We start from the raw sequence: 14,918 nt of genomic DNA, 5'->3' as shown, positions 1-14,918 counted from the left end.
TTAACTTCAATCTCACACCAAAATTTCCAGCACCCAAAAATGTTCCTCCTCTCTCCTTCCAAACTAAAAAGCCATTGTCCAATAAATGAGTTCATGGATGTGAACCAATTTCACTTAGCCCTAACCACCTACTAACTATAAAATCATTTCTTTTAACTAGATATTCCTAACTAATCTTAACTGAATATCAAAAACTTTTTCAAAAATAAACTTTAAAATGTTCTAGCTTTGACATGTGATCAATCCATCACATTGCTAGGTTCTTGGTCTGACTTTAATTACTTATCATTTTTATGTGCTCGGCCTAATGCACCTACATCAGACTCCCCAAGAAAGAAAAATTTATGAGCTCGTGATCATAAGATCTTCCATAGAATGACCCGCTTTTTGTAGTGCTACTTCATCTATCCAAGTAGAATCCTCCATCGGACAATCTTTCCACTTTACAAGATATTCCAAGTATTCTTTCCTTTTGGTCTTCTTGGCAACACGTGTATCCAAAATCTGTTCAGCGTCTAAACTCTTTGCTACAAGCATTTGCTTTAGCCACTGTTGTTCATTTCCTTCATCCTGGTCAAGATTCTCAGAAGTTTGATACGCATCACGAACTGTGTAGGGATACAAATCTGCTACATTAAAAATGGGTGAAATGCCAATTTCTGGAGGTAACTCCAGCTCATAAGCATTCACTGAAAACTTGCGGAGGACCTTACAAGGTCCTATCTTTTTCATTTTCAATTTGTTATATTCTCCCTTTGGAACACCTCTTTTCTTAGGTGAGCTAGGACCATATCTCCCACTTCAAAGTTTCCCTCTTTCCTGTACATTTGCTCGTTGCTTGTAGTTGTTGCTTGTATCTTGTAATCTTTGTTTTACTTTCTCGTGCAGCTCATTCATGGCTATTGCAAAATCCTCTCCATCAGCACTTCTATGCTCAAGCTTTCCCAAGTCTCTTAGCTCACAAATTCCCCTCAGATGCATGTCGTACAAGATCTGAAATGGACTCTTTCCCGTGCTCCTATTTGGTGAGTCATTATATGCAAACTCAACCTGGGCTAGCACATGATCCCACTGCTTTGGTCGGTCACCTACTAAACTCCTCAACAAATTACCCAAACTCCTGTTTACAACCTCTGTTTGCCCATCAGACTGTGGATGATAGGCTGAGCTAAAATTTAGCTTAGTGCCAAGTTTCTTCCACAAGGTTCTCCAAAAATGTCCAGTGAATCTTGTGTCCCTATCAGAGATTATACTTTTTGGCAAACCATGCAACCAAACAATCTCATCAAAAAACAAATTAGCCACATGGGTAGCATCACTAGTTTTGAAACATGGAATAAAATGACCCATCTTAGTAAATTTATCCACAACTACAAGAATTGAATCATTACCTCGTTGAGTTTTCGGTAAACCCAGAACAAAGTCCATACTCACCGAGTCCCAAGGTCTGTTAGGAATGGGTAATGGCATGTATAGTCCAGCATTTTGACTTCTCCCTTTTGCATGTGGACATACCCTGCACTTACTCACGTACCTTTGTACATTTGCCTTCATCTTAGGCCAAAAATAGAAGTGGCTCAGCTACCCAAGTGTTTTCTCAACACCAAAGTGTCCAGCGAACTCGCCATTATGCTTTTCTTGGACCAAGTTTTCCCGCATTGAGCAATTGGGAATACATAGCTGATTGTTCTTGAACAATAGCCCATCTTGCAACATAAACTCTTTCCATGGACTACTGTCCCTATTGACTGGATTTCACCGAATCCCAAGGTTTGTTAGGAATGGGTAATGGCATGTATAGTCCAGCATTCTGACTTCTCCCTTTTGCATGTTGACATACCCTGCACTTACTCATGTACCTTTGTACATCTGCCTTCATCTTAGGCCAAAAATAGAAGTGACTCAACTGCCCAAGTGTTTTCTCAACACCAAAGTGTCCAGCCAACCTGCCATTATGCTTTTCTTGGACCAAGTTTTCCCGCATTGAGCAATTGGGAATACATAGCTGATTGTTCTTGAACAATAGCCCATCTTGCAACATAAACTCTTTCCATGGACTGTTGCCCCTATTGACTGAATTTTTACGCCCTGCAAAAGCTTCTTTAAAATCAACATCAATGTCATATAAGTCCTTCAAATAATCAAAGCCTAAAATTTGTATTTGACTTTCCTGCATGATTAAGCATCTCCTACTCAAGGCATCGGCAACCTTATTTGCCTTCCCACTAATGTGCTTCAAAACAAAAGTGAAACTTTGAAGGAACTCCACCCACTTTGCATGTTTATGATTTAACTTATGTTGCTGCATAATGTATTGTAAGGCAGAATTATCCGTGTATAGAACAAACTTGTTAGGCATCAAGAAATACCTCCAATGCTTCAAAGCTTAAACCACTGCATAAAATTCTTTGTCATAGGAAGAGTATTTCTATTTTGACTCATTTAACTTCTCGCTGAAATATGCAACGGGCTTATCTTCTTGGCTCAGTACAGCTCCAATGGTTGTTCCACTAGCATCACATCTCACTTGAAAGGGCTGATTGAAGTCTGGCAACTTCAACACCGGCTTCTCAATGATCTTCTTCAATAGTTGAATTATTTTTTTTTGCTGCTGTCCAATAAAATGGTTGCCTCCTCTTCTTGATGGTGTCAATGATAGGTGCACAAATGCCACTAAAACTCCTGATAAATTTTCTGTAAAAGCTGGCTAAACCATGAAAACTTCTCACCTCAAAAACATTCTTAGGCGAGGGCCAATTTACAATTGCCTCTATCTTTTCCGGATCCATTTTCAAGCCATCCTTAGAAATGACAAAACCCAAGTATACAAGTTCACTCTTCATAAACGAACATTTTTTCATGTTGATCAATAGCTTTTCTTGTTGCAATCTCTATAAAACATACTTCAAATGTCTTAAGTGCTCTTCTTTAGTTTGATCGAAAACTAAAATGTCATCCAAATAACCAATGACAAACTTACCAATGAACTCCTTCAAGACTTCATTCATCATCCGCATAAAGGTACTGGGTGCATTTGACAAGCCAAATGGCATGACCATCCACTCGTACAAGCCTTCATTGGTCTTGAAAGTTGTCTTCCACTCATCTCCTCCTCTAATCCGAATTTGATGATAACGACTTTTCAGGTCAAGCTTTGAGAAGTAGGTTGCCCCACCCAAGCAATCCATCATATCATCCATCCGTGGCAATGGAAACTTGTAACGAATGGTGATCTTGTTGATTGCTCTAGAGTCAGTGCACATTCTCCATTCTCCACCCTTCTTTGGACTTAATACTGTAGGTACGACACATGGACTCAAACTTTCCCTTATTAGTCCTTTGTCCAACAATTCTTGGACTTGCTTCCTCACTTCTTCATTCTCTTTGCCATCCACTCGTACAAGCCTTCATTGGTCTTGAAAGTTGTCTTCCACTCGTCTCCTTCTCTTATCCAAATTTGATGATAACCACTTTTCAGGTCAAGCTTTGAGAAATAGGTTGCCCCACCCAAGCAATCCATCATATCATCCATCTGTGGCAATGGAAACCTGTAATGAATGGTGATCTTGTTGATTTCTCTAGAGTCAGTGCACATTCTCCATTCTCCACCCTTCTTTGGACTTAATACTATAGGTACGGCACATGGACTCAAACTTTCTCTTATTAGTCCTTTGTCCAACAATTCTTGGACTTGCTTCCTCACTTCCTCATTCTCTTTGGGTGTCATCCGATATGCAGCCTTGTTCGGAAGACTTGCTCTTGGTATCAAGTCTATGTGATGACTGATGCTTCTTTTGGGTGGCAACTCACTTGGCAATTCATCAACTACAATATCATGAAACTCATGCAACAACTCTTGAACTTCAAGAGGTAAATCTACAATTTCGGTGTGCAGAAGTACTACCTTTGGCTTGCAAATCACTGCATAGCTTACCTCTTCTTCTTCCATCTATTGTAGAAATTCCTTTCGACTTCCTTTCGACTAAGTAGCAGTGTTTTTGGGCTGCTTGTTTCAGCTGTACCTTCCTCTTTCAATGGTACAAGAATGTGCTTGATGCCATCCTTTTCGAACTTATAACAATTGCTCTCTCCATCATGTGTCACCTTCCTATCAAACTGCCATGGGAGACCCAAAAGAATGTGACAAGCATCCATTGGCATTACGTCACAAAGCACCTTGTCTTTATACTTGCCTATCTGAAACTCAACTTCACTTTGTTCATGCACCAACAATTGGTGTCCTTTTTGCAACCACGATACCTTATAAGGTGTGGGGTGCTTAATCTTTTTCAATCCCAATTTTCCCACCATTTCTTGGGAAACTAGATTGTGTGTACTTCCATTGTCAATCACAAATTTGCAGCATTTGCCTTTTGCCTTACACGTTGTCTTGAATAAGGATTTCCTTTGGACTGGTTCAACGTCTCCTTTGCTGGTTTTAAAAGGACTTTGTGCATCATCAACACCTCTCTAGTCTTTGGCACATTCTCTACCTCAGGTACTTGTGCCTCTACTGCTTCGGTTTGAGCTATGTATGCACCTCGTTGTCCCATATTGTCATTCTCAGGACATTCAAAAGATCGGTGACCCAATTTGTTACATTTGTAACACCGGTAGGCAATGTCTTTGCCTCTTCCTCTACCTCTACCTCTTTGGTAAGGTCTTCCTCCTCTGTTGCCACCTTCTTTCTCTGACTGCCCTTGCTGATTTGAGTTGCCTTCATCATTCTTTTGTGCATGAAACTTTCCTCTTCCATTTGTCTGTCCTTTCCCTTTGGAAAAACCACGTCCTCTGCCAGAGATTTGCTTCCTAGCTATCTTTTCTTCTGCCTTCAAAGCGCACTAGTATGCTTCCTCTATTGTCCTTGGAGAAAGTATGCTGATTTCATCTTGAATATCTAGCCTCAAACCATTGATATACCTTGTTGTCTTTTCCGGGGTATCTTCTACATACCCTGCTCTCAAATTCACCTTATAAAACTCTTTGGTGTATTCTCTCACTGTCATTATCTTTTGTTTAAGATTTTTCATTTGTTTGTAAAGAGTTCACTAGTAATCCTTTGGCAAGAACTTACTCTTCATCTTTGCCAGCATTCTATCCCAGCTCTTGATCAATGGTTTGTCCTTCTTCCTTCTTTCAGCCTGTATATTGTCCCACCATAGTGCAGTATGACCTTTCAACCTTGTCACAACAAACTTGACTCTCTTATCTTCGTACTCAAAATACTTGTCCATCTCACTGATCCAATCTAGTAGATTCTCATCTTTCAAAACTGCCATCATAAATAGAGATTTCAGGCTTTGGCCTTACTTGAGCCCAATATTACTCTCAACAACTTAATCTCAGCAACTTCTTCAACAGGTGCTGCTCCTTCTTATAGTTCTTCTGCGGCCTCACTAACATCTCCACCTACAGGATCCCGTTGTCTCCCTACTTCCATGGCTTCTAACCGAATTTGCAGTCTCCTTATCTCTTCCCGGAGTTTTGCATTTCCCGCGGGTCTGCCTGCTCGACCGCATGCCCTTCTTGCACGCCTATTCATCTCTCTATACTGTAGAGACCAACAATGTTAAGGCTATGATACCACAAATTAATGGCGGCTATCTTAGCAAACCACAGTGTTGTTACAAGATGAACAACAAATCTTTGCTCTCACAGCAAACTACAACATTGTTACAAGACTCTCACAGAAAACTACAGTGCTGTTACAAGACTCTCATAGCAAACTACGGTGTTGTTACAGAGTCTCACAACAAACTATGGTGCTGTTACGGGAGGAACACATTGTTTTTTTTTTCAATCGCGTAGTCTGTAAAAACACAGTTTAAAGATCCCTTTGTAACTCCCAAACGAAGGATTTACCAAATAGACCTTGCTCTGAACAAAACCCAGATGCCAGAATTTCGAAATTCGTCTTCTTTTGCTTATAAATCGACCTACAAAATTGGTGACGGTTTTCCTTTCCGAATTTTCTTTCTTCTATTTGCTGGATACAGAGTGCTCTGTTCTCTCGAATCTGAAATGTAAAATAACTCTTTCCAATACACAATCTTGGATGGAAAGGTACTGGATTAAAATATTAATTGAAATATGATTCTCCAGGTTCTCATTTAAATGTAAATAACAGAGAAAACACAGTGCAAGAACTCCTCATTCAACACAACAATTTAAAGACCAAATCAATTTCAATCTCCAGATATTAATATTATGGTTCATAAACCTCACAAACACATGCAAATAACTGTCTCACACACACTTACAGATTCAATTTGCTGCTACAAAAAACCACTGGTCTAAGAAATGTTGTTCAATTAACTTCAATCTCACACCAAAATTTCCAGCACCCAAAAATGTTCCTCCTCTCTCCTTCCAAACTAAAAAGCCACTGTCCAAGAAATGAGTTCATGGATGTGAACCAATTTCCCTTAGCCCTAACTACCTACTAACTATAAAATCATTTCTTTTAACTAGATATTCCTAACTAATCTTAACTGAATATCAATTTTTTTTTCAAAAATAAACTTTAAAATATTCTAGCCTTGACATGTGATCAATCCATCACATTGCTAGGCTCTTGGTCTGACTTTAGTAACTTATCATTTTTCTGTGCTTGGCCTAATGTACCTGCATCAGCAGGTAAAGTGTTCTAAAGATGGTTGGAGTTGGTTTGTGGGAGGGAAATGAATAGGAGGCCCACTTTGGGGTGAATGCTCGAGGTGTTGATTGGCTTACAGGGGATTCTAAAAACAAACCTACACACTGCAATGACATGACCTTATAAGATTTGGCCTGTGGAACATGTGTTACGGGGCTGTAAGTACAATCCTATCTTTACTGTGCACATGTCTCTTGACATTTATATGAATATGTGGTGTAGCAATTCTTTTGAGCAGAGAATCTTACAGAGCCAAATAATTAAATTGGCTTCTCGTCGCAAAATAATTATCATCTGGTTTGTTTATACTCTGGCAAGTGCATCTTTCTTTCAACTAAAAGGCACATTCATCCTTTCTAGCAAATGAATTTCCAAAATGAGCTGAAATTTCCTCTGCTTTCATTTACCTTCATGGAAATCATATTATTAATATATCCTTAATATACCTTTGTTAACGATTAAACGTCTCTCTGGAACTGAGGCATCAACATTTGCTATATAGATGGAGCCCTTAAACGCAGATGCGATACCATAGTACACTAGGTGCCCCCTTCAACAGTGTATGTTTTATACGGAAAAGACAATAAGATACAAAAAGATCAAATAATAGTTTTCGATAACAAACATAAAAGCAGTTGCATGAAGTATATCATATATTGATATAGAACGTGCCTTCCATTCAGGTTATAGCATACAAATCTAATTTGTTTTAACTTTTAACCTTACTACTTCAGTAAAAGTTCATCTATAAGTGTCAGATGAGAGAACATTATATCCTCAGAAATGAGCATGTCTCATACATCAGTTTGGTGTCTGGGTAGGGTGTAACCTTAAATTAAATTATAAAAATAATTATAGATAAAATCTAGGTGTAAAGGATTATGTAGTAGATGGCCAGTTTGATTTTGATTTCATATATGCTCTGTGGGATATCCAGCAAAGACAAAGAACAAAATGCAACAATTCTGGTCTTCAAAACCATGTTTTTAAAACAACAATCAAAGATGACCAATTAAAACGTCTTCAGTGTCAAATGAGAATAATGAAATTAAAGCAAGTCTATGAAAGTAGGAAAATGATTGACTGACCAAATATATGATAATTCTGTTATTCTTTTATGGCACTGGTAGAAGAGGAGCACAGACGAATAAAAGCACAGTGACCAGGCTTGTAGATGGTCAGTATCTGAAGTTTAGACTGATCATTGGGCATGTGGCTGGTTATCAAGTTTGAATTAACTTAAGTTGTAGTAAGTAGAAGCTAGAAAGTTTTATATATTGCCAGAACTATTTTGGGGATGGAAATGCATACCATTATTATGGTGAAATTGTATACCATAAATGCTATTTTCACTATGTTAATTATAAATTTGTGTCAATTATTCTTGATGAAGTCGTTCTTTCTTCTTCTGTCCTTAATGCTTAGCATGTTTTCTTTATTTCACTGAGCTCATCATTTTCCCCTGTTTGTATATTTATTTACTCAAGTTGGTTCTTGGTGTCTCACTGAACTACAACATTTGACTCCATGTGTTTAGTCTTTGACTTAAGCACAGAATATATTCTCAAAATTCTTACAAGCATTGGGTTTTGGCCCTACAATTATTGCCTTTGGCCATTTTGTAGAAGCCATGTGAGTAGTCTATGAAAATGCAGTGCAAATGCCTATGATGTATTATGGTATTATGGATTGATGTCTTCATTTCTATTCAAAATCTCTGGTCAGGAAAGATCCCACTTCGGTTGTATTTACGTCATCTAAAAGAAGTTCGAGATGATCTTGCTGATGCATTGCCAGTGGAATGTTGGGATGAGATAAATTATATCAATAAGGCTGTAGAAATTCCAAAAGATGAAGGTACTGTTTATGTTATCACATTGTATTGACATATTTTCCCCATTATTTTAGAGAATTTTTTTTTGGTCTTGGTGCAATCCGTAATTTGTAATTCTAAAAAGGGAAGCCATCAACAGTCCTTGTGGCATAACATAGAATAAATTTTATCATCACTATCATTTTCCTGCTTTTAGGATAAATCCCATAGTATAGCAATAGCTTTGAAAGAACAGATAGGTTGCAAAGTAAGAGATACACCCCTATATGCAGGAAATTGTCACTTTTAAGAACTAATTATATGTGCTTTCTCCTATAAAACATACATAAGTTAGATAATATAACATTGCATGCCAGAAATCCCTTGTTTATTTCCTCCAAATATGACGTTATTGCACTCCAATTTGAAGCTCTATATTGACATATTACTAATATCTGTTAATGTAATACAGGTTCAACTTTTACTCTGGGTGCTGCACTGGCAAGTGTGCTCCCTAAACTTTTTCCAAATCATTTTTCAGGCGAAGAGAGCAAGAGATCTGCTAATTCCAGTAGCAAGTGCACAAAATCTATATTGGAGGATGATAAGAAACAAAGAGATTCTGCTGTCACTTCGCAAGTGGAAAGTGAAAATACATTGCTTTCTTCAAATCAGGTTGATTCAGAAATGGTACAACATGGCTTAAACAGTGCACACACTTCAACAGATCAGGACAACAATTTGAAACCATCAGAAGTACCAGAAGCTTCTTTGAGAGCAGGGATTGAGATTGTTAGAGTGCAGGGAATTGAGCCCAGCCTTGATTTGCCACTTTACTGGGCAGCTCAAAATTTAGTTGCACCTGAACATTTCATTCACATCTGCATATATACAAAGAATGTTGGAAGATGAAAATAAAAATCTGTTAATAAAATCATTATTGTATGAAATACTAGTATATATTTGTAGGTTTCAATATCTTGTTTTCTTAATGATACATTGATTCTTCTATATTTGCCTTAGATGGCAGAGTAACATAGAACGTAGAGGGAAAAACGCAAATAATTGAGTGAAGGACAAAGAAATTGCATGAATAAAAAGTAATCCTGGATTTTCCGTTTAGTTGACATTCAGATTAGAGTCTGATTACTGCAATGTCAGATAATCCCAAATTTAGTTAATAGGAGTGTGGAACTACAAAATGGACAATTAGCTACAGTACTTTATGCATGTGGATATTTTATTTTATACATGCCAAGCACTCAAGTCCCATGTAATGGAATATAATATATAAAAATAATATAAATAATAATAATCATAAATTAATTAATTAATTAATTAATTAAAAAAAATTAGTCATAATTAATTAAATAATAATTAGTTACTAAAGAGGCGTGTCTTAAAGATCATGAAGGCGCGGCAGGTATATAAGCGGACCATCTGTAACCATCTCATATCTCTTATAACATCAATATTCTCATATAAAAGTTACGTCTACGTGTCCTATAATGGATCCTTTTATATTTCAGAGATTCTAAATACTATGTTACATATATGATCCTTTTATATTTCAGAGATTCTAAATACTCTGTTACATATATGAACTGTCTTCATTACATTGGTATTAGAGCTATTTAACCTTTTGGTTGGTCAACTGTTACATTGATATCACAATTGCGTTGTCTGATCTAGCCTTTGGCCGTCAATTCTTCGTCAGCTTCGTTGCCATTGTGATCCAAACATTTCGGTACACAGTTTTTGAAGTTTTTTCATTTTGCTATCAGGGACGTAGTGCTATCGACACATGGTCAACCTTTTGCCCCCGCTCATGTACCTGTCGTTATCACAATTGCGTTGTCTGATCTAGCCTTTGGCCGTCAATTCTTCGTCAGCTTCGTTGCCATTGTGATCCAAACATTTCGGTACACAGTTTTTGAAGTTTTTTCATTTTGCTATCAGGGACGTAGTGCTATCGACACATGGTCAACCTTTTGCCCCCGCTCATGTACCTGTCGTTTTTTCTCCCTTGCTGTCCAAAGTCCCTGCTTTTCCCTGCCTAGTCAAATAGTAAAACCGTACAACCAAAAAAAAAGAACTGTTACTTTGAACGTTATACTTGTACAATTTTCACTACGGTCGTTCATGTAAGTGCCACTATAGAACAATTACATCATCGTGTAGATTAATTGAGGCATAGCACAATTATTACTTCTGAAGTTATCACATTTGTTAAATTCGACCAACGATTCATTATACGGTAATCACTGTGCTGTCTACAATGATTGCCACACACTCTGGGTTTTAAGCATATAAATCAGAGTCTGTACGAATTTGTATGATTTGACCCACAACCTACACGGCGGTGCTGGATCACTTTTTTTTGGAATAGTCTACGGAGGTGAAAGAATTGCCCGAATGGTTGTTGGAATCTGGGTAAAAAAATTTCAAATTTTTTTGTAAAGACGGTGTTTGAATCATGTTTTTGACGGTGGAAATAGATTCAGCACCGTCAAAAACTTTTGGGTCACCTAAACTTTCGAAATTTGCCAAACTTTTGGGTAACCTAAAATTTTGAAATTTGCGAACTGTAATGGATTTACAACGGCGGGGCTGACGGCTTACACACTCCCCGCCCAGTTGCTATCCCCATCTGTGATGCTGCTGTGCAGCGATATGTGTATTTGATTGATGTGATATATTCATATGTAAAAATTTGTACAGTTGGCCTAATAAAATTTAAAAAATGGATTTACAAAAATCCCAACCAGAGTTTATCAAAATATAATCAGAATTTCCATAACTTTCAGAACAAAAAAAAGACAAAAAAACAGATCAGAATTTCCATAATTTTCAGAACAAAAAAAAACAAAAAAAACAGTCTATTGCCAGAATGGTGGTTGAAATCTGGGTAAAAAAAATTCAAAATTTCAAAAAAATTTGTAGAGACAGTGTTTGAATCATGTTTTTGACAAAAATCCCAACCAGATTTTATCAAAATATGATCAGAATTTCCATAATTTTCAGAATAAAAAAGACAAAAAAACAGTGTATTGCTAGAATGGTTCTATTGCTAGAATGGTGGTTGGAATCTGGGTAAAAAAAATTCAAAATTTCAAAAAAATTTGTTGAGACAGTGTTTGAATCATGTTTTTGGTGGTGGAAATAAATTCAGTATCATCAAAAACTTTTGGGGCACCTAAAATTTTGAAATTTGCCAACTGTAACTTGAATTTACAAAAATCCCAACCAGATTTTATCAAAATATGATCCATATTTCCATAATTTTCCAGGAAAAAAAAAAGTCTCATTAAGCTATGGCCTTCTTAACCAATGCATTAAATTGCTTTAAAAACATAAAAAGAAAATAAAATTTGTAAATCACAACCTGAATTCAACATTGCAATCTATTATTGTTGCGACTGCCATATCAAAATCCACCATACAAGTCATATTCGAGTTGCCTAATCCGTTAACAAGCATGGTTGAAGGTCATGACTATTTGGTTGTGACTATTGTAACCCTGTGGCCAATAATCACACCCTTTGGAGCCAAGCACAAAGGTGACGACGCCATCCCAAAAACATTTTATTAACCATATATATCAGAGATATTATACAATTAAAATTAAATAGGAAAAAGGGTTATAATCTAAAAGTACAAGTATTAAAAATTTCAAAACCTATCATTTCAACGTAAAAAGATTAAAGAGTTTATTATTAATTAAATAAAGATAGAGGGTGATAAAAAAAAAGTGAAGTATCACAAAGAAGTGAAGAAAGGACAAGGACAAGAGATGAGTTCTATAAGCAAGTCAACTTTTCAGATTAAATGTTTATTTTGTAAAATGAAAATTATGTTTTTATTGATGTGTAACCATAAAAATGTCATTGTTTACTATGTGGAAAAATGAGGTATCAAAAAAGAAACATAAAGATCTCGTAGATAGGTTTTATAATGAGCCAAAAGAAAAAGACGAAGAAATTTTGCATCCAAAGGACTATAGTAAAAAATTACTGAAGAAAGTCAAGAAGTCTAAGGCTAAGAAGCAAAAATTAAAGCAGTAAAAAATTACTTGAGAAAGTCAAGAAGTCTAAGGCTAAGAAGTAAAAATTAAAGCAAGAAAATGAAAGTTCCAAGAAGAAACTCAACGAGAGTCTATCAGGGAAAAAAGAAAATTTGTAATCAAAGTTTATTAGAACAAATCAAAGATTTAAAAAATGAAAAGCTTGAACGTCAAAACACAGAAAATAAGGTTGATGAATAAAAAATTGAAGAACCCTTATGTCTCAAAAATCATAATCAAAATCTACTCACTCTAATTAAGAAACTTAAAAGTTAAAAATGATAAAAAAAATTATTGAGAAACAAATTAGAAGAAAGTTGAAGAAAAAAAACAAATATTAGATTTAGCATTCCAAGTTGAAGAAAAAAGAAAATGTGGTTTTGAAGAAAAAAAACAAATATTAGATTTAGCATTCCAAGTTGAAGAAAAAAGAAAATGTGGTTGATGAATAAAAAACTGAAGAACCCTTATGTCTCAAAAATCATAATCAAAATCTACTCACTCTAATTAAGAAACTTAAAAGTTAAAAATGATAAAAAAAATCATTGAGAAACAAATTAGAAGAAAGAAGTATCGAAGTCTTTAGACGTAACATTACAAGTTGAAGAAAAAAAACAAATATTAGATGTAACATTGCAAGTTGAAGAAAAAAGAACAAATATCGATCCATTCAATATCACAACTTAAGAAGATGACAAACAAATATTGTAGTTTGAACGATGGAAATTCCAAGTGAAGATTTTGTAACGAACTCAACAATATCAGAACCTGAAGTAAATCAGGGAATTGCGACACACATTTTAAGGGAAAATCAAATCACAAGAACTCCTTATTGACATCTGAACAAGAGGAGACATCTCAATTAGTCTATGTATCTGTATCACTTAGAACAAAGACACCAAACTTATGTTCCAAATAATAGTCTGCACAATCCAGTCTTATAACAATTTATCCTAGCTATCAGATAATTGCAAAGTTCCAAAGAAGATTGATTTGAGATGGTGAGATTCCTTCTCATTTTGACAATTTTGTTTATCATGGATCTTATCATCTTGTATCATCGAAGATGACAACTCAAAGAAATCTGAAAGATACGACTAGATTGCAAGACAAAGAAAAAATGACACACCTTGTTAGTAATAAGATTTCGGACAATGATTTTATGAAGAGGAAGACAATGATATGAGTTATAATATATAAAAATAATAAAAATAATAATATAATTAATTAAATAAGAATTAGTTACTGAAAAAATATGTTTTAAAGAACATGACCCTTAAGAAGAGGCACTTGCCTAGGTGTATAAGTGGACCCTCATTTGTAACCATCTCATCTCTTATACAATCAATATTTTATAAAAATAATAATATAATTAATTAAATAAGAATTAGTTACTGAAAAAATATGTTTTAAAGAACATGACCCTTAAGAAGAGGCACTTGCCTAGGTGTATAAGTGGACCCTCATTTGTAACCATCTCATCTCTTATACAATCAATATTTTTATATAAATACTTTTTTTTTTCGGATATTCTGAATATTTTGTTGCGTATACAAACTTTGTTCATTATAGTCTAGAATAGTACCAACTGTCAAAATCTAAAAGTTATATAAAAACGTTCCTACTTCAATATTTTGATCATATTTTATTTTATATATCTTCCCTTAACTTGAGCAGTGGCAAGAAAGAGAAGTGTCAAAATATTTTTCAAACGTCATTCCATCGACAATGGTTATGGGAATTATGGAACCCTTCTTTGTCACTATAATATAGATCTATTTAATCAACTCACTGAGTAGGTCATCTACGCTTGCTTACCATTTTCATTTGACAACTAACATGCAACCACTTTACTAATGTGAAACTGATCATGAAGATAATTATTTGATTAATGTTTGAAAGAAACATTTTTTGAGAATATAGATTTGCATATTGTAAGGTTATATTTTAGACTTTTAACACATTTTGGAACAATATTGCTTAATGTTGAAGCATTGAGTGACTGTAAAGTTGATTGTAGAAGGTTTCAGTTATGACCATGTTCAAAATTGGATTACAATTGCAAGATCAAGTTAACATTGGCGTTATCCTTTTTTGGGCATGAAATCCCCCCAAGGCAGGTTTTGGGGCTTAAAGCCCAAGTTCTGGCCGAATCTTTTTGTAAAAGCTCCGCGAATTGCAGGCGCAGGGTGTGAAATTATAATAGAGTCACAAGGTTGTCCACCCTAGTTTTTGTAATGTAATGTCAGCTTAATAGACCTACCCATGGTCCGCAGACCATGGGATTGTATAAATAGAGAGAGGCTCTAAGTGTATAAGACAACACAACTAATAGAGAAGATAGAATAGAAGATGAGAAATCTAAGTGATTGAGAAGCAGTGTAAAG

At 35.5% G+C, this 14,918-nt stretch overlaps 1 protein-coding gene across 6 annotated transcripts in view; it reads left to right on the top strand.

Annotated features, from left to right (window-relative positions):
- The window catches only part of LOC149228165 (autophagy protein 5-like), a 364,837-nt gene extending 355,240 nt beyond the window's left edge, over positions 1 to 9,597 (top strand). For all 6 annotated transcript variants that reach the window (XM_089378074.1, XM_089378073.1, XM_089378072.1 and 3 more), the window contains 2 exons: positions 8,381 to 8,512; positions 8,941 to 9,597. In XM_089378074.1, coding sequence (XP_089234200.1) covers positions 8,381 to 8,512; positions 8,941 to 9,380 — 572 coding nt within the window. In that variant the 3' untranslated portion in view covers positions 9,381 to 9,597. The remainder of the gene's footprint in view (positions 1 to 8,380; positions 8,513 to 8,940) is intronic.
- The last annotated feature ends 5,321 nt before the right edge of the window (positions 9,598 to 14,918 follow it).

The sequence above is a fragment of the Pinus tabuliformis genome, chromosome J (assembly GCF_031772625.1).
Source record: "Pinus tabuliformis cultivar Carrire ecotype Pingquan chromosome J, CPIR1, whole genome shotgun sequence".
Lineage (NCBI taxonomy): Eukaryota > Viridiplantae > Streptophyta > Pinopsida > Pinales > Pinaceae > Pinus > Pinus tabuliformis.
Note: the sequence above shows the minus strand (reverse complement) of the source record. Positions and strands in the feature narration are given on the sequence as shown.